General features: G+C 35.3%; 1 protein-coding gene across 1 annotated transcript in view; it reads right to left on the bottom strand.

The window, feature by feature from the left end:
* Positions 1-21332, bottom strand: part of LOC132700468 (tyrosine kinase receptor Cad96Ca-like) — a 62687-nt gene extending 41355 nt beyond the window's left edge. Inside the window, exons 1-2 of the mRNA XM_060667816.1 lie at positions 21081-21332; positions 9008-9255 (exon numbers count right to left, since the gene is read on the bottom strand). Of these exons, the coding sequence (XP_060523799.1) occupies positions 9008-9255; positions 21081-21132 (300 nt within the window). The 5' untranslated portion in view covers positions 21133-21332. The remainder of the gene's footprint in view (positions 1-9007; positions 9256-21080) is intronic.
* Positions 21333-21631: the final 299 nt, after the last annotated feature.

Here is a 21631-nt window from a genome sequence, read left to right as displayed (position 1 = left end):
CCGTTGGATCCACCATTGGGAGCACCCCCTGAAGCCCCCTGAAGATAGGTCCCTCAGCACCCGTGTCGTGACACGTTGCACCTCCTCGACGCCGTCGTATCGGTTGCCCTTGAGGTAGGACTTCAATTGTGGAAAGAGATGAAATTCGCAGGGGGCCAGGTCCGGGCTGTAGGGGGGGTGCGGAAGCGTTGGAATGCCGTTTTTGGTCAAAAAATCGCGAACTGCGAATGAGGAGTGGGCTGGAGCGTTGTCGTGATGCAGCACCCATCCACGTTCGGTCAATTCCGGCCGTGCACGAGACACACGGGCCTTCAGACGTTTCAAAACTTCAATGTAGAACTTCCCATTGACTGTCTGACCTGCTGGAACGTATTCGTGGTGTACAACTCCATTAGTATCGAAGAATGCGATGAGCAAAGATTTCACTTTTGATTTCGACATTCTGGCTTTTGTGGGGCGCTTCCCCCCCTTTTCCACCCACTGAATGCTCTGTCGTTTGGTCTCAGGGTCATACTGGAACACCCAAGGCTCGTCTCCGGTAATAACATTTGACATCCAGTCTTCTCCTTCCTCCTCAATTCGAGAAATCATGTCTTCACAGATGGATAAACGAAGCTCTGTCTGCTCAACTGTGAGCACTTTGGGAACCATTTTCGCGCACAACTTGCGCATCCCTAAATCCTCGTGTAGCATCTGTCGAATGGTTTCCTTGTTGATACCCAACTCGTCTTCCAACATTCTGAGGCTTACCCGATGGTCTCCGAGCACACGCACGCGCAGGCGATCGACGTTTTGTGCCGTTCGAGAGGTGGAGGGAGCTCCCTCACGTGAATCGTCCTCCACCGACTCCCTGCCTTCCCTGAACCGCTTAGCCCACTCGTAGACAGCTGTTTTTTTCAGGCAATCATCCTTGTACACGTCGGTTAACTGTTTCATAATTTCCGCGGAACTTAAACCACGTTTGACCAAAAATTTGATCACTACTCTTTGTTCAGTTTTTTTAGCACATATTTTCGCGACAAGGGGTCCAAACACGCCGATGATCAAAGTACTGTAACACACGAACTGAACCACCGATCGAGACGAAACTTGCACAGACTGACGCAGAAATGAATCCTCTTTCGAATGACAACGCGAACACCGTAGCATAACGAGAGTCGCAGTGTTGCCACTTTTCCGGGAATCTAATTGACAGACCTCGTATTTAAAACTGTTTCTTTTAGTCTTATCTATAAGTTTGGTATTTAACATTTTTTTTAAAACACATAATAAATAAGATATGTCACTCGTTAGACGTAAAGTTGAGATGAATATCTTTCAAGTTATGTCAAATTTGAAAGTTTTTTACTTGTTTTTGTATAAGAATTTTTCTTACTACCTTGCATTCAATTTATCTTGATAACATTTTAATTGGCAGTGTCGTTTTTGTTTTTTTAGAGATATTTTAAATATTTTTAGAGATTTTCCCAGTGAGGTATAAAACAAAACACTATCAATTTTCCCTGTATATTACGCATGCGTTTAATACAATATGTTATTCCGATTTTTCGTTTTTGACAAATCGGCACAAATAGGAAATTTTTATATAATATCAGAGAGTGCTCTGACTGACAAATAAATATACGTTTATGTTTGACATATTAGTCAACAACGTTGATGGTACAATTATTGTATGATTCATTATTGTTAAAATGGTTTTTCGCGAATTTAGCATATATGAAAGGAGTGATATGCTTCAAGTATCCTTTCTGAACATATATTTCCGAGGCTGGCAAAGAAATTTGCAGAAAAGGGCAACGTATGAAATGCTAAAAAGGTATGTGGCAATCATAATGTTTTTAGTGAAGAAAATAACGCAAACATATTAGGATTCTATGAAGCACATCCGGTTTCATCTATTATTAGATTATATGAAGAGACAGCCATTTCTCGGGTATCGATCCATTCAGTTTTGGAAGAATATAAATATAATGCATTTAAATTTCGTAAAACTGAAAAAGTAAGTGCAGAATAATGTCCAAGGAGGATGCAGTTTTGTTTGGATTTTTTGATTTATGGGCTGATGAAAGTTCGTTCACTACAGAAAAGTGTTGTAATAGACAATAGGTCTTTAGAATTATTTAGAGACCTAATGACAAATACACGAAATAAAAACCAAGGGGTACAGTCTGTTCATAGATATAAGAAAGTGACTAACTGATACGAATTAAGGAAAGACCCGGGCAAGCTGTAAGAATGAAATAAGGCCGAACAGGTCCGTACTTTGCTTAGAATTTAATTATTTTATTATTATAGTGTGTTTTGTCATTTTTAGTGTTTTTGTTCTACTTTCATTTGGAAATAATTTTTGTTATTATCTTCATTCGGGTTTAAAGGCCGTCGTCGATTGGAATTACTTCCTAACGTTTCGCTAGCACGAGTGGCGAGCTTCTTCAGAGGTCCTTCCATCTCCGATGTTGGATGTTGACTGACGATTTCTCCTGCGCAGGTTGTATTTATTCCGATTGGTGGAGGGCGGGGCTTGTTCCGCTTGGGTTGGTCTCGGGATATCGATCGGTACTGCTCGGGCGTTCCTAAGGATCGGGTTCCAGATTTGGTTGAGTCTAAGGGTCTCCTCCTTTCGGTTGAAATTATGTGGGTGTTTCTGAATCTCAATGGCTTCCCTGACTAGTCTGTTGTGATAGCCGTTGACCGATGCTAGCAACTTACAGCTCTCAAAGTGTATCCTGTGTTCCCCGCTGCCCAGTGCGTGTTCAGCCACTGCAGACTTCTCTGTATGTCCTAGCCTGCAGCTTGCTTTATGCTCCTTAAGTCTCGTTCCCATTGATCTCTTGGTAGTTCCGATGTAGACCTTTCCGCATGAACACGGCATGCGGTAGACTCCCGCAGCTGAAAGTGAGCCCCTCTTGTCCTTCGCTGACCTGATGGTCTGCTGGATCTTCTTTTTAGGCTTAAAGATTGTTTTGATGTCGTGTCTTTTCAATACTCTGCCAATCCTGTCGGTGACACTCGGAATATACGGCAGATATGCGTGGGAGGTGGAGGGTGGTTGTTCGGTATCCCGTGATCTTGATGATCTTGAGTTCATTGATCTCTCGATCTCCCTCTTACTGTAGCCATTTGCCTCGAACGCAGTTTTTAGGTGTTCAAGTTCCATCTGGAGGTTCTCCGGTTCGCAAATCCTTCGGGCTCGTTCTGTCAGGGTTCTGATAACCCCATACTTTTGACTTGGGTGATGGTTGGATAGAGCATGCAGGTATCTGTCCGTATGGGTTGGTTTTCTGTAAACTGTGTGGCCCAGCTTGTTGCCTCGCTTTCTCATTAGTACATCCAAGAATGCAAGTTGTTGGTCATTTTCAGTCTCCATAGTAAACTGGATGCTGGGATGCTGACTGTTGAGATGCTGCAGAAAGTTGTTGAGCTTGTCCATACCATGTTTCCAAATCACGAAGGTGTCATCCACGTACCGCAACCACGTTGTTGGCTTGTACTCTGAGGTCTCGATCACTTTTGCCTCAAAGTGTTCCATAAATAAGTTGGCTATAACCGGGCTTAGTGGGCTTCCCATTGCCACTCCGTCCACCTGTTCGTAGAAGTTTCCCTTCCACACGAAATAGCTACCGGTCAGACAGACTTCAAAAAGTTTGCAAATATCGACAGGAAATATCCTGTTCACCAGGTCCAACCAACTCTTCAGAGGTACTTTGGTAAACAGTGAGACAACGTCGAAGCTCACAAGGATGTCTGGAACCCGATCCTTAGGAACGCCCGAGCAGTACCGATCGATATCCCGAGACCAACCGAAGCGGAACAAGCCCCGCCCTCCACCAATCGGTATAAATACAACCTGCGCAGGAGAAATCGTCAGTCTACGTCCAACATCGGAGATGGAAGGACCTCTGAAGAAGCTCGCCACTCGTGCTAGCGAAACGTTAGGAAGTAATTCCAATCGACGACGGCCTTTAAACCCGAGTGAAGACAATAGCTTATCAATGGGCCGCGAAAGCCTTAACCAATTTATAATAATTATTGTGGTTGAAGTCAATCAGGGTACTCTTTGAAATTTTATAAAAATTTCCATTTATGCCGATTTGTCAAAAACCAGTTGGCTAAAATATAAAGTGTGTTACATCATTGTAATCGGAATTAGATATTCTATTAACGCATATATAGTATATAGCGTGATCCGTTTAAAAAAATGTGATGTATGCTTATATGTCAAAAAATTAATGGTTTTTTATTTTATACGTCACTTGGAAAAAAACTTGCCTACTAACTATTGTTTATAATTTGATATCGCTAAAAAAAATACAGCCAATTAAACTGTTATCAAGATACATTTGAAAATAATAGTAAATTGATATAGAAATCTTTCTAAAACATATACGTTACTGATTATTCCTAGACACCCTGTATAATTTAAATGAATATCTTATCAAGTTATGTCAAATTTGAAAATTTCTCATTTGTTTTTGTATACGAATTTTTCTTAGTACACAGAAAATTATTTTCAAATTTGTTTCCATTTTCTATTTGACATCTTTGTAAGTCTGATGATGTCATTTTAAGCGGGACATGTCGCCCGCCACTTTAATTAGATTCATGATATGATTTTGTGAGTTTTTCGCGTTACCTCTATTGGGTGTCGCTTTTGGTGATGTTTTGAAAGCTTTTCTAAATTTTTAACACCCTGTATATTTCTGGCAAACGCTTTTATCGACCCGGTTGGCTTCTGCGCCACCGTATAAAAGGGGGATAGGTCTTCCCTTAGACAACAGGCAAAGGTAATAACATCCGCTAATATCCGGCTAGGCGGCAAAGTAACTTTTCCTCGGTTGCGGTCTTAAATTTCAGTAATTAAGTTCGCGTATAAACAAGGGCAACGGTTAATCCGAATCGTATCGGACATCTTGATGTTTCCTCGGCGTGAAATGTGGGACCCCCGTCTCAACGCAACGATTACTCTTCGTGACGCAGCTCCGAGAGTTTCCTTTTAATTATCACGAATACGCCTTTTTAAGGGGTTGGTTATTTTAGGCATATTATTCAAAAGTCGTCGACCTAATTAAGTAGTTTCAAAGCCAATCTCTTCACTACATCGTTGCTTCTTATTTAAGAGAGTAGTGTATCGGAGACTTCTATAGTCTATTTCGCAAAATTCTCTTTTCATGGCTTTTGGCTATTGTTATCAATACACCAACAATGAAAATGTTAATAACTTTGCTGAACGCATTTGGCATGACTTGAAGTTACTGAAAACCGCCCTCTTTCTAAAGCACATTGATTGGGTTGGTTGTATCGTCGCCAGAGGTCGTTTTGCCATATCACTACAAACAAAAAAATTAAATGCAGTGATCAAAATGAGCGCACTAGTGGAGGCAGGCAAAACCATTCGTTTCAAAATTTTATTTAATTAAAATTTCCTTTTCACATTTTTCGGTTTTAACATCAAGTTTTATGCATTTTATACATATTTTATATTATTCTTCCAGTGAAAAAAAAATCCATTTAGCTTTAACCCGGCCTTATGTATTTTAGTGCTTGCGCCCTAATTTGTTCGACTGAAGATGAAATTCTTTAATATCTACCGCTGTTTGTTTTTTTTTTTATTGACGTCACAGTTTATTACAACAACAATTTTAACGCACTTGTAAACATTAAACACAAAAAAAGGCAATATAGAGCGTTCCTCCGATCATCCGGTTGCCTTCTTCAGAGCTTAACCGAGACTTCCATATTGGAGACAGACCTGAGTCGCCATTAAGATTTGTTTGGTTCCTTATAGATTTCTATACATAGAACAAGACATTTATGGAAGCCTTCAGAAGAAACCAATAGATATCTTCCACCAAAAACCAAAATTATGGAAACACTACGTTGATGAAACTTCCATCTTCCTTATAACATATAATTATATTAGATAAAATTAAAATTCTTGTATCTAATCAATTCAAGAGAAGGAACATTAACAACAAGAGGAATAATAACTATTAATGCAGTGAGCATCAAAGAGAGAATGAGAAGTCGGGATATTAGAGAAGAACTAGGAACTCTGGGTAAGAAATTCAGATGAGAAAGAGAGAAATCACACGGAGGCCACTAGACACACCTCCAGAAAGATGAGAGTTAGAAAGCAGAGCATCCAGAAGAGCTCCCAAGGCACCTGAATATTCAGAATTAAACGGTACGGGGTTCTGATAAAAAAAAGAAGAGAAGAAGAAGATCTTTAATGAAGTGCCCATATTGGTGAAAGAAAGACGCCCTTAAGATTGCTTGTTTGCTTATAGAATTCTATGGATTCTCAGACTTTACTTTGGTAGAAGAATTGATTACGTGCAAGAATTTTAATTTCTTAACAAATTTTGATATGTGGTCAAAGAGGACAACAGTGGCAATTGTGATGTTGCTTTCGGACTTGTTTTCGTTGGAAGGTTGTAGTGAAGTATATTTTGTGATGGAACGTTTAATATAATTAATGTCGAAATTATTAGGCAAAAGAGGTAAGGTGTTTTAATATTGGGTTCAGTGACTCGGGCTGAGATAGTTTTAAGGCATTGTGAACAAGAGAATTGATGAGGTTGATATGAATATCTAAGAATGAGAAATTAATGTTAGTTTCTACTTCAACAGAAAAACGTATGTAAATAAGGCCAATTACAAAAGCAGTTGTCGAGGGACTTTTTTTCTTAAAGAGTTCCATAAATATCTTCGTGATGATTGGTGATAATGAAGGACTCATAGCTGTCCACGTCGTGTGTTTATAAATTTTTACCGTTATGAGAAACGTATGTATCATATGTGCTGAGATGGTTTAATTCTAGATTCTCGCAGAATTATGAGGTTTGAATATTAAAAGAATTTTTGCAGTTTCATATCATTCGACATTTTAAATGATTTTATCATTTGGGCTAATACTTGGGGCAAGGGTGAAGTAGAGTTTGGGAGTTTCACTAGTGTTGACCTTAGTTTTTCAAATATTTGAATGTGATTTTGTGTAGAAGATAAACGTAGATTGTCAGCTTTGTCATGAATTATATTTGAAAGGGAATCGAACTCGGATTGGGACAAGATGTAAGCAATTTCAAGAGACAGAACAGACCTATTTGAGGGAGGCGGAGCTTAAAATGTACAGAGTAAAATGCGAGTCAGTTTCAATTAAGCTCTGAAGAAGTCAACAGGAGTTTCGATTCCTCAAGAAACCACCCCGGAGGAATCCAGAAGATGTGTATTACAGTACCTGCGGAAGTTTCTTTGAAAAATTTCCTTATTACCCTGTTAATCTTTTCTATATTATACAAAGGACGACTGTAGGTGTTACTGATTTCTAACTTGCCTCCATTTGATCCCATTAATGTTCGGTTAAGGTTTGAACTGCTTAGTTTAACGTCTCACTTAAGTAATTTTGGACTTCTCTTGCAGTATGTGATATGGACTTAGAAAACTCTTCTTGTGATCTGGCAATTCGTTTGACATTAGATACCGTGCCATATTTAATAACTGAGATAAAAGTGTGAATAAAAACATGATGAATTTTCTTTTAGATTTAAGCTACAATAAAAAAAATTGAAAAGGGTTGTAGAATCCAAAAAATTGCTGCGAGGATAACAATTACAACATTCAAATGAAAATGCTGGAAATATATTTTTACGGAGTAAGAAAAGAAATATTAAAAATTAATTTCCCTACGGCTATCGAGTTCAATTTTATTTTTCTGGAGAGACTTCGCCAATCTGCTGCGCATAAGTTTAAGGAAAACTTTATTAATCAATTAACTGGAAAAAGTTTGGATTTACTTTAAAAATGCAAACTAGAAATTGAATAAAAAAAAAACTTTGCCCTTATCGGCGCAGTCGGTACGGATCCGAAACAAAGGACATCAATAATGGTTTGCCGCAGGGTTCACTTTGGAGACCCTTGAGTACTTGTTGTTCATTTTCAGTTTAAAGAAGGTTCTTTTGGATTCAGATCCTAATATTGAGCAACTGGGGTAAACAGTAAATGTTGACTTGTCAAAATTTTATGGCTGCCTGATTTCAAATAAACTGAAAAATAATGTCGACTATGGTTTTTAGTGGGTTTGATCGTGGACGACAAGATCGGTTGGGATAAACCTAGAGAAAAAATCATAAAAAACAAATTTTCGTATAAGTGTATAAACTATCTGACTAATAAATTAAGATACACGATCCGCACGCCCTATTTCTTACTCGTTTCTACTTATCTGATGCCGATTTGGAGTGTTCGCCTTCAAGAAAACTTTGTTTGATGAGAATAAAATAGATTTCCAAGGACGTAAGGGCCATAGATTCATGGGGTTTGTTTAGAACAATTCAAACAAGATTGCTTTCGAAAAATCGTCGGTGAGCGGGGCAAGTTCGTGGCAAATAGCGCGAATCAGTTTTTTATTTTAAAAAGAAGGCGCTTCGCGGATTCTTGAAGAGACGCAATATTTTTCTATTGTGCTCCTGCGGACCACTATCGAACTTTTGCAAAATCGATGTAATTTGATTGTGAATACACACTGTATAAATATCAAAATTTGTACTGGTAATTGCAATTTAAAATTATATTTTTTAAAATATTTTGGGACCCCTGTATTATAGACGAAACCTCAAACTCTATCTCTCTCTCAACACAGTTTACGGTACCGTTCATATCAAGTTATCACATATTTAAAAGTTTTTCATGTATCGCCAATACTTCATAATATTTTTTGCCCACGAACGACGTACCCTGTATATAATTCCAACAATGTTCGAAATGAGGATATAGCCCTGTATCTCCATTTTTCAATTTTTTCGACTTTGCGGCGTACCCTGCATATTTTTGAAAAATTGTCAAGAATAAAAGTTGAGACTTTTCATTTCCATGATCTAGGTTGTTGTGGACATTGGCTATGATTGAAAATTGCCTTCATTGTTATTTTATGCGGCGCAGTCGGTGCGGATCGACGATAAAACAAAATAAACGCGAAAGTAATAAATCCGGACGCGTATCGGGAACTTACCCTTCCTTTTAGTGACTCGTTCAGATAGACTGCTCCCGTGTCCCGGTCTATCCTGAACGGGAGTTTGTCGGGCGGTTTTTTCGACCCGAAAAACTGCAGGGGTTCCAACCCGTAAATCAACTGACCGTTTTCTGCGTCGTTGCCGTGTACTTGGGCGATTTTACTTCCGATTTGTTCGGTGTCGTAGATTTGCCAGTTCCGGTCTAAGTACATGTACGGCGGCGTGTTATCTGCCAGTTGACATCGCACTGCGAAAGAAAAAACGACCACGTGTAGGAAATTAGTAATAGAACTTGCAATTTATTGATGATTTATGAATGCATTAATTTTGTAATTTTTACATAAAAAATATCCCCAGTGGTGCTATCTGCACTCGAAAGTAGCGTTGTCACCCTTAAAATTTACACATTTGTCGTAAATTTGCCGTAAAAAAAGTGCAGCTGTCGCTTCTCTTTTTCCTAAAATTTGCCCGTTGTATGTATTTATGCCACTTTTTTGTCGTAAATTTGTCGTAAAAAAATTGTTGTGCAGCTTCTTTTTTACAAAATACTTAGTAATGCTTCATGTTGAAATTCGCATTACCACAAATGAAATTTGCACATTCTAAATATTATACTTATTGGTTAGGAGTAAATTTTTGTCGTAAAAACACATTGGCGCTTTTTTTTTCCTTAGTTATCTTTCATAGAGAAATTCGTTTCCCTTAAAATTTGCCCGTTGTATGTATTTATGCCACTTGTTTGTCGTAAATTTGTCGTAAAAAAATTGTTGTGCAGCTTCTTTTTTACAAAATACTTAGTAATGCTTCATGTTGAAATTCGCATTACCACCCATGAAATTTGCACATTCTAAATATTATACTTATTGGTTAGGGGTAAATTTTTGTCGTAAAAACACATTGGCGCTTTTTTTTTCCTTAGTTATCTTTCATAGAGAAATTCGTTTCCCTTAAAATTTGACCATTGTATGTATTTATGCCACTTGTTTGTCGTAAATTTGTCGTAAAAAAATTGTTGTGCAGCTTCTTTTTTACAAAATACTTAGTAATGCTTCATGTTGAAATTCGCATTAGCACCCATGAAATTTGCACATTCTAAATATTATGCTCATTGGTTAGGTGTCAATTTTTGTCGTAAAAACACATTGGCGCTTTTTTTTTCCTTAGTTATCTTTCATAGAGAAATTCGTTTCCCTTAAAATTTGACCATTGTATGTATTTATGCCACTTGTTTGTCGTAAATTTGGCGTAAAAAAATTGTTGTGCAGCTTCTTTTTTACAAAATACTTAGTAATGCTTCATGTTGAAATTCGCATTACCACCCATGAAATTTGCACATTCTAAATATTATACTTATTGGTTAGGGGTAAATTTTTGTCGTAAAAACACATTGCCGCTTTTTTTTTCCTTAGTTATCTTTCATAGAGAAATTCGTTTCCCTTAAAATTTGACCATTGTATGTATTTATGCCACTTGTTTGTCGTAAATTTGTCGTAAAAAAATTGTTGTGCAGCTTCTTTTTTACAAAATACTTAGTAATGCTTCATGTTGAAATTCGCATTACCACCCATGAAATTTGCACATTCTAAATATTATACTTATTGGTTAGGGGTAAATTTTTGTCGTAAAAACACATTGGCGCTTTTTTTTTCCTTAGTTATCTTTCATAGAGAAATTCGTTTCCCTTAAAATTTGCCCATTGTATGTATTTATGCCACTTGTTTGTCGTAAATTTGGCGTAAAAAAAATGTTGTGCAGCTTCTTTTTTACAAAATACTTAGTAATGCTTCATGTTGAAATTCGCATTACCACCCATGAAATTTGCACATAAATATTATGCTTATTGGTTAGATTTAAATTTTTGTCGTAAAAACACATTGTTGCTTTTTTTTCTTAGCCATCTTTCATACAGAAATATGTCACTTTTTTGTATTAAAAAATTGTCGTGCAGCTTCTTTTTGTAAAATAATTACTAATGCTTCATGCCGAAATTCACATTCTAAAACTTTTATTTAAAGATTGAGTATTTTTGAAAAGTTTTTTATAGATGGTTATGGATTGGGCATAAATTTTATCGTAAAAGGAAGGAATGATATTATTAACTCTATAAACAAACTAAAAAACGATAATAAAATAATAAAAAAATTGCAACTCGCAGCAAAAATGCGAAAATCATTCCATTCTCTAAGCAAAATGCGAAATGTTTAAAATGCATCAAGGATGTTGTAAATAAAATTATCGGTGTAAATTATTCTTCAGTGTGTTTCGAAATTACTATGAGAAGCAACAGAAATTGTAAAAGTCTAAAAAAAATTATCAAAAAAAAAATATGCAAACTTTCTAGATATATTTTATAATTAATGACTTATTATTAAATCTTACCCTTTGCTGGTCTATCTAACTATTTACAGATTTCTTCGACTAAATGCTTTGGCTCCATATTTATACTTTCTTTGGCCGGCCTTTGTTGAAATTTTAAAAATAATGTTAATTTTTGACCATCCTGTATTTATTTATTTTTAAAATATCAACGCAACCCAGTCAAGTAGATCCTCTATAATTAAGTTAACCCCAAGTATTGTAACAAAGTCATTGGGTAGGATAAGTCTATACATCAGAAACGGTAATACTTTTTGGATGTTTTTCCTCAGGTTCTGAAAGAAGGTTACGCCGCAAAAATATTACTTTCTATTGTTCGCTCGTCACAACGGATATCTACGCTCCGCATTTTATTTTTATTCTGATTTTTGTTAGACTTCCTGAGAATCGACACTCTTCAATTTTACTTCCCTCGTATTTTCGATAGGGTGAAATACGGTAAGCGAATTTAATACCTTACGAGTGTCGGTGCATCACTGTCTTGCCTCTAAGCGGTTTTAACGAGCAAAATATAAAATCCCCCGAAACTCAAACACGGGATGGGGTTGGGGGGGTGGAAGGTTGTTGTTGTTTCAAAAATATTTACCAGATGAGTTTTAAATCTAATAATTTACATAATAATTCATTCACACATTCACACCTACCATATAATGATTATAAACTAAATATACATTGATGATTTTCATGAAATAATTTACCAAGATAAAAATGAAATTTTAATAATAAAATAAATAATATTATATTTAATATTATTATAGTTATTAGCATATAATTTTTAATTGCTATAATAGACAGGGTCGGATTCATTAAATAAACAAATTAATGGTTCCATTTTTTTTTTTGCTTTATAAATGGCAAATGTGATTTTCGTTAGATAAATTATTTTTATGAATCAAAAAGTTGTTTTACCAAGCTTATATTCGAATTACAAAATAAATAAGAACTAAAAGTTCAGATTTTCACGATATTATATATTATGACATGACAATTGTTTCGACAACACCGTGTCTCTATCAAATATTCATCATTTGTAGAAACAATTGTCATGTCATAATATATAATTTCGTGAAAATCTGAACTTTTAGTTCTTATTTATTTTGATAAATGGATTTTAATCAAGTAAAAACCACCTCAGTTCAATTTTCGAATTACTTTATTACAGCAGCAACTTGCATTTACATAAGCTTTTATTTTTTACCGTTTTTGATTCTTTTAAATTAATTTATTAAAATTTTTTATAAGAATATTAAGATTTCTAACATTTTTATTTTTCTATAAATCTTTAAACATTTAAAACATTTTGAAAAAGTGACATAACATAACAAACACTTTTATTTTTTGTTTTTTATAATGCACCCTGCATAATATAAAAATAATTTTTGTTTTTGTAAATCTGGGTATAAAACATTGTTGTAAGTGGTATATTTGATTAGAATTAGGTAAAATTTGAGTTATTTGAAAATCGTGACCTAGACTAATCCTTATTACAAAAAAGATGTTTAATTTTTTTGAAAAAGTGATATAATATTACACACATTTTGATTTTTTTGTCATTTTTATTGCATCCTGCATAATATTAAAATAATTTTTGCCGTATATATCTGGATATAAAAATTGGCATTAGACTAAAACTAGTTAAAATTTTAGTTATTTGAAAATTCTCACCTAGACTAATCATTCTTTATTACAAATGTATGATTAATTCTTGAAAAAGTTACATAATATTACAAACAACTTAATTTTTTATCGTCTTTAATGTACTCCGCATATTTGATTCAAATTCTCTAAGATTTGCGTTGAAAATTGTCTAATTATTCTTTATTACAAATATATGAATAATTCTTGAAAAAGTGACATAATGTTACAAACATTAAAATTTTTTCTCGTTATTGATGCACCCTACATAATGTAAACATAATTTTTGTTTCCATAAATCTCAGTATCAAAAATTGTTATAAACAGCATATTTGATTAACATTAGGCTTGTATTATTTGGAAAATTTTGCCTAAAATAACCGCGGCTTGTTAAATGAAACGCTTCCTTTTTGTAAAATATTTACAAAATGCTCTTATTTATTATCCCATTTGATGCAACCTGCATAGTATAAAAATAATTTTGGTTTTTTATAATCGTTGAACTAAAAGTAGTTATAGGCATACCTGATTAAAATTAACTAAGATTTTGGTTACTTGAAACTCGTTACCTAGACTAACATTGCCTGATTAATGTAGATGCTTATTACAAAAAAACGTTTACTCTGTAATCGTGTCTAATGCAACTGCATATTATAAAAGGAATATTTGTTTTTATAAATTTTGGAATCAAGCATTTTCATTTCTGATTAAAACTCGACAAAATTGATGATTGATTGATATTGATTTGGACAGGCGTGAGTTACCACGATTAACAGTTTTCAAAACTGACAAGTATTTTGAAATAATTGTATCACATTAGTACGACTCTATTTTTCTAGAGGCTTTGGGGCGTGGATTATATATACATAACGCGAATAGACTCAAATCTAACCTTACGTCGGAAGGCAATATTTTCAGCCTCGTAAAATAGGAAACAAATTTAGTATCGGCACGCGGCGGGAAATCTAGAGCTGGGAATCTATCGCAGCAGCCAGAAGGGCCTTTCGAAAAGGCTTTCTTCCGCTTCCCTAAGCCTTGACCTCTGTTACAATGAGAAAGGTGTATTGAATTAGTGAAACAATTATCTCCAACAATGGAAATAAAGTTTGGCGGGCTTTATTGCTATGGAAGTCCTCCTTTTGCGATGAGATAACCGGAAAACAATGTCTAAGGGTCGTTAACGGGGGGGGGAGGGTATTTTTCAAACGAATCGTTGAAAAAATACGCACTCACCGTTCAATTTCGTTTTAACAATTCCCCCTCCCCTCTCAACGATTTATAACGAGGCAAATACAGAGCGGCGTTCCATCGGGACATCGATTTGAAATATTTTATAAATATTGGGGGCTTCGGTTTGTTTGGTTCAATTTCCCCGGGGCTTCCGTTTCCGGAGTTGGGTGATTTTTAATTAATCCGCTTCGATAATTGGCCGCGGGAGGGCGCTGGGAATTTAGCGCCGTCCAACAACGTTCTCAATTGAACATTGCGGGATATCTTGGTTTTGATTAGTTGAGTAAAACTAAGAGGCTTGCGGTTTATGTTGCTAATTTTTGATGATATCGATATTGGTGATATTCAAAATTTTGTGATTTACGGATGCTTTAAAGATTTAAAGATTCTTATCGGTTTGAATTCAAAAATATTTTTATTTTTATAAAACTGGGTTTCAAAACCTGTTAAGTATCTGAAAAACGTTACGTAGAATAACCACGGCAACAAATGCTTATTTTTCTCGTAAAAAATGTTATAAAATTTTATTTAATTTTTTATCGTTTTTAATGCAACCTGTAGTATAAGAATAATTTTATAAAATATTAGACTAAAGTTCGTCAAGGTTTGGGTTATTTAAAAACTGTTACATAAGTTAGTCATGCCTCGTTGTAATTGAGGATTATTTTTAAAAAAAATCAAAAATTATTGTTTTTAATGCAATCTGTATAAGTATGAGTATTTTTTTTATAAGTCTGGGTAATAAAAATTATTATAAGAAGGATATTTAATTAAAAGTCGCTAAGGTTCGGGTTAATTACAATTCGTAATTATTTTTTACAAAAAATGAAGTAAAATTACAAAATCCTTTTTTTTATTGTTTTTAATGAAATCTGTATAATTATAAAAATAATTTTCGTTTTTATAAATCTGGGCACTAAAAATTTTTATAAGAAAAATATTTAATAAAATCCACTGAGGTTTGGGATATTAAAAAATTGCTACGTAAACTAATCATGCCTCATTAAAATTGGGGGTAATTTTTTTGTAAAAAAAATTACGTAAAATAACAAAAACTTTTTTTTCACTTTTAATGCAATGTGTATAAGTACAAGAATAAATGTTTTCTTTTGTAATTTACAGTTTAGTTAGTAAAAAAATAACTAAAAATATTCTTCGACCGTATATATTTTTTTATTCCCAATAAAAAACTTTTCCTAACAAGAAAATCTTTTATTAACTTTGGTTTTTTGGTGATTAAATACTGGTTTAATAGTATTTAATGACCGTACTTTTCGCGAAACCCCCGTATAGGAGCAGACGAAACCTAAACTAATTGGCGTAGGCTAGCAGGCGCGTTGTTCCGAAAATTGGGTTAGTTGCGAGGGCAGTTATCTAAAATGAAAACTCCCGACACTTAACTTTTCTTTATAAATTTCCGGCGGAACGGCAGACTGGAAATTTATACGTCACGGTCGCGGAAGCGCGATCATCGCGTTAAAATAATTGCGCTATTTCTGCCGTCGACGCCAAGTAAAACAAAACGCTGAATATTAATGAAACTCCAAGACTGTGGCGATGGGAGTTTGTTAGGCGCGTTGAAATAGCGCAAGGAAAAAATAGAATGACAAATAAAACCATTTTAAAAAGTTCCCGACAGCAATTAAGAAGGTCCACGGCACTGCCCGGAAATTGTCGTGAAGCTTTGTGAAAAAAACTTGCAACCGAAGGCCAGCATATCTGCAATTTGGAAATTAACACGAATTTTTCGAAAGTATACGAGCTTAGCAACGAAACTTATATCTCGGAAACGGTCCTAGACGTACAGAAATGATCAGCGTCGGAACAAAAAACATTTTTTTTCTGTTCTCCGTTATCCGTTCTCCGTTTCTCAATAGACCTGGCATTAATTGGCTGTATCTTTTGAACGGTTTGCGGCACAACCTTCAAACTCGGCTCCTTAAGCCGGGCACGAGGTACACAAACCAGTAAAAAATGGATCTGATCAACCAAAGATTTTCATCTGTTTTTTGGATTTCGCTATGAAACACGATAACTATCCGAAATTTGAAGCCATCTACTTGAAATTTGACGCATATATAGAGTTGAGCTCCGTAACGAAGCCTATTGAAGCTGGGGGCGCTGGGCGGGTTGACAAGTAATTTTAAAAAATTAAAAACCGCACTTGCAGGGTATCGAGAAAAAATATCATTTCTCTAAGACGGTATACACAATCGAAGAAATTCTTTAACCAAGATCCGAATCAAAAACGTTTATTGCAGATGATTTTTTAAAAATGTACAGGGTCCGTCGGTATTTTGCAAAAAACTGAAAATTGGTCTCCCTTTGTAATGATAATTGACCATATCAAGATGGCCGTGACTCCGTTGCCAGTTTTTTTTACATGGCCATATAGCTCGTATGGACAGCTAAAACTTTTGTATTTAAAGTTTTCACATACTGTACAGGGTGATCTGGATATTCCGTACTATATTCGAAAACGTCATAAGTGACCCAAATATGTAGCTATCCATTTTAAATTTGGCAAGGAAGTAAAAGTATAAATATTTTTTAAAAATTTTGAAAAATTTTCTTTGAATATTTTGGCTTCCAGGAAAACATGATTTTCTCAAAAACTATTCGACCGACCAGAAAAACTTTACAAAAAGGAAATGCGGGAGATCGAGGGATATGACTTTTATTTCAGACATTTTTTCGATTGTATACAGGGTTTCTCAATTAAGGACAAAAATCTAAAAGATATGGCCATTTGGTTTAAACAGTGTAATAAGCCACATCGTGGGCTACAATTTTTGTATTTACGGTTTTCGTCTATCGCATACGCTGTTCGAGATATTTGAAAAAATCCAAATGAAAATCACCATTTCTCGCCCTCAATCGAGACGCGATGACGTCATTGATTATTACGGAGTACTGCATGGTTTCAGAAAATAAGTATTTTCTTGAGAACCACTCACTCTATTGGAAAAAATCATATAGCAGGAAACGTGGGAGATCCAGGGCTATAACCTCTATGTCGAACATTGTTTGAATTATATACATGGGGCATCGTTTGTGGGCAAAAAAATCTAAAACATCCTAAAACTTTCCGCTTTTGTCCAATGTAAATTATTGGGCATAAATGAAAAATTGCTAAAGATGCGATAATTCGATTTGAACAGGATCGTAAACCGTGTCGAGAGAGATTTCCAGAAAAGCAACGCGTAATTTGTTTGCCGGTCAATTTACAATCCGCAAATAAAAATTAATAATAAACTAAAACCGGAACTGAATTATTATTAACTTCAAGAACTGTAGACGATTGTTTTCGTTCATCGAGTGTCCTCGATTTCTAGCTGTAGTACGCGTTCAAATGTGGCTCCGTTTGAATTTTCAACCTTGGAAACCGTGGAGATGACCAGCGATATGTTATTTTTTAGATAAATTAAGTACAATCGATAATTTATCGATTACAGATCGATTAAACTCATTTTTTGCGGTTATGCCAAGTGTTAGCTGGGTCGAAAGAAATTGATAATGGTCGAAAATTTGAATGGGCATGGTGATTTTTTTTCAAAAATGTAGGTTTTTAATTTTTAATTATACTTGGGGTGGTTTGGTTGCAATTGTTTTTTTTTGTATACCTCCATAAAAATAGTTCCTTACTGCGAACGTTGAGACCTAAATTTGGTTTTTTGTTTTTGTTGAATAGAGCCAGGATGGTCGTATTAAGTCCAAATTTCAATTTCTTCAGATTATGGGATAACAGGGTAATTTTTCCAAAAATTGTTAGAGGGAGGTTTTTAAGGTGGAGGAATTTGATATTATTTTTTGAAGGTATCGATAAAAATGAAACATTATTCAGAAATTAACAAATTGATATTGAATAACAGTGTTATATTCACCGCTACACCGATAACAACACACTTATTGAACGAGTAGACAGAGTAAGCTTGGATTTAGCTCTTTAATTGAATCGTCAAAAAAGGAAACTTATGCTAATAGATAGCACCCACAGCATTGAATAGTCGAAAGGAATTAGTCTAACTCTTTAAAACCGTGTCTGGATTAGGTGAAGCGGTTTGCAGGAAAGTCGCTCCAGGACAGTATTAGAAGCACGCCAAATAGAGAAGAATGCGGATACCTAGCTAACAACACGGCATGAGGCAAATATAAGATCACGATACTTTAAACGTAAAGAAAATATCTACAACGTTCGTATTTATAATTTTCTCATAACTCTATTTCACCTCACACTCTATAAAGAAATGTAACCTAATAGTTTTTTCAATATTTTAATTTTTCAAAAAAATCTTTTTTTCACACAAAAAATTACAACAGCTCAAGCGGTATTAGCGTTACCCCACAGGGTGTTGAAAATAAACGAATATATTTGGCATCCTTTTAAACTGAAAAATCTCGATTTTATTAAGTGGCATACCAAATATTATTTTTTCGATAAAGTAAGTACAATCGATAATTTGTCGATTATTGATCGATTAACCTAATTTTTATATATTTCTCGCGTTCTGGAAGTGTTAAAATATTGTCTATTAAAAAGATAAACTATATTCCACTAACATCCGCTACATTTGAAGCCGCCGAGGAAGTTTTATAGTAGTAGTAGCGTCCTAAAGGAATAGGTAACCAGTACGTCGGGTGGTACCAATGCTTTGGCCTCGGAAAAGAAAGTGTTCGTGGATGACATCGCCGAAGGTATTCCCCGTTCGAAAGTGATCGCGCTCTTTGCGTATGGAAAGTAGGTCGTACGTCTTCAAAGAAATTTAAATGTTTAAAACGCCGGTAACGTACCAGCAGCGATAGTTTGGCCGTAAACTAGCAAGCATAGATGGTGCTTTGGGCAATCCGAAAGTCTCTAGCAAATACAATAATAACAGTAATAATAATAATAATAACAATAACTATTTGATTATATAAGGAAACTAAATAGAAGTGATGTTCCACGGTAATTAGAAATTAAATGGGTATCGTTCTTCCTGTGTATAGGCCCAACAATGGAGTGTTTTAAGGCTGAGGGAAATACACCTTCTAAAAAAGACAGATTAGGCAAAAAAGTAAGCGGTTGAAGTATAAAATCTCTAACACGTTTTATTAAAGGGTATTTCATCGTATCCATCTGAATCTTTTTTTGTAACTGACGAAATAATACATCGAAGTTCAACACCCGTGAAAGGTGTTAAGAATAGACTTCGACTTGAAGATTATTTATTAGTTGTTTGTGTTGTTTTTATATTATTTATTATTTCTCTAACATAATCCACAAAGAAGTCGTTACATTTTTCAGAGGTCGCGTGTAAATCGACATACTCGCTACCTTCATCATCAATGAAACAATCTGGAAACTTTCTATGTTTAGATAGGTTACTTTCATTTTGAGATTTGTTAACAGAGGTTGTAAGAAGTAAGTAGTACCGTACGCTTACCAGTCATACATAAACAATTTAAGCAACAGATGAGACAATGTTCGGAGTGATTAAATTTTTATCATAAACATTGGAAAAGTTAAAATCTAAAAAATCCACAGCATATAAAGCAAAGGAATCGAGGGCACCAGATGAAAACTTTCTTAAGACAAAAGTTTACCTTAATACCTTTAATACCTTAATGGACAAAATAACGGACAATCAAATTATGCTTTTGGTTAACATTCCAAAACAAATAATCGAAGGTCATTCGTAATTAACGTAGGATTCTATTTACTTGCCCACGGTTTATCCTGGAATGTATCTAATCGACCAGTGAAATGGCAGTTTCGTGATTTGTTACTTGTATAATTTATTTAACTTTCCTGCAAAATTTAAGATTTTGGTTAGTCACAAACCCGCAACTTTCATTGAAATTATTTTCAACTATTTTTTACATTGTTGTGGTAGTTAATTACTGGCGGACATTTATTTTCGCCATGGTTGTTTTTACTTTCAGTATCAGCAAATGAAAAAAGTTTTCCGAATGTTTTAGATATAGAGCTCTTCAAAGTATACGTCTATATGCGTCTGTCAAAAGAAAATCCAAATTTGACCTTGAGGTGACCCTGGAGTTCCGTATAATGGCAGCGAAATTTACAAACAATCCTTCATCTTTTGGGAACACTTTGCATATTAAAAAAGGGAATTACAACCGATTTTACTATAACATAGGAATATTCTTCAGTAACTTGCATTTATCTCGTTCGTTTTTATATGCAGATCGTTGGAAACAAAAATTTCAGATTTGTAGGTTGAAAATGTTGACATCTGACAAGCACTTTACGTATAGTTGACTACTCTTTTGATTGGTGCTCTGTCTAAATGAAAAGGACACCCCGAATCAATATCCTAAAATTTTCAATTTTTACTTTTAATAAAACTTCTGGATTCCTCCTGCGTCAGTTTTTGTTGACTCGAACTAGCTAACGTTTCGCCAATCATCCTGTTGGCTTCTTCAGAGTTTGACTGTGGAAGTTTTTTGGAAAATTTTCAATTCTTGTTGTTGTGGTATTTAATGTTTCAATCTGATTTCGAAGATAAGCTGATATAAATAATAAAATCTTTTGTATGAGATAAAATTTTGTAGCATTGAATTCTCTGTACCTTTTAACTACAATATTTGGTGATTCCTGAGCTTTTTCACTCAGTTGCGCAATTGAGTTTTGAAATGTTACACGATTTCAGAGCTTTGAACAGTAATTGATGAATTGTTCCAATCGTATAACTCTACATACTTTCTAACTAATTTGAACTCATATATATTAGGCTATAATGGAAGATAAGTGCCTTCGCCGCCGCCACTGTCTAACTTCAAAAACCGCATCCGCAAACGTCACGCGCGAACCTAACCTATAAAAATACCAACCTCGTCCGACGACTTGGACGATCGCGATTACATGCCACAGATCCGCAAACATTGTCACTCGAAAATTGCACTTAAATCAAGTCCTACGGGAAACCGTCGCATCGTCTCGTCGCCTGACCCACCGTCGAAGTCTCCAACGTTGTCGATCGCACCGAACCACTGTTCCACGTTAACGTTTCGCATGTTTCGCCGTGGGACGTCAAAATCCGGCCGCCATAACGTCAAAGCTTCGAGGCAACTATTCACGGAACGCGTCGAGTTGGCCGCGGCCGAGGTTCGCGGTGACAGGTAGATTTTAGAAAGTATATCGGCCGGCGAGCAGAGTCGCCGTCCGTAGACGGGTTAACGGTGCATCTAATATGGCCGCCGACCGCGAGGAAATGATTTTAGAATATACGTTAGGGATATCCTCCGAATGAATACCTTGCGGGTTTACGGTGCACGATATACCACAGATATCCTCTAAATAGATGGCCTGAGGATATCCCCTTGCACCATAATGAGAATATTAGAATAGAAACCTAAAAAGTTAAATTTTGAACAACTGAGAA

The sequence above is a fragment of the Cylas formicarius genome, unplaced genomic scaffold (assembly GCF_029955315.1).
Source record: "Cylas formicarius isolate icCylForm1 unplaced genomic scaffold, icCylForm1.1 PGA_scaffold_4__25_contigs__length_36172078, whole genome shotgun sequence".
Lineage (NCBI taxonomy): Eukaryota > Metazoa > Arthropoda > Insecta > Coleoptera > Brentidae > Cylas > Cylas formicarius.
Note: the sequence above shows the minus strand (reverse complement) of the source record. Positions and strands in the feature narration are given on the sequence as shown.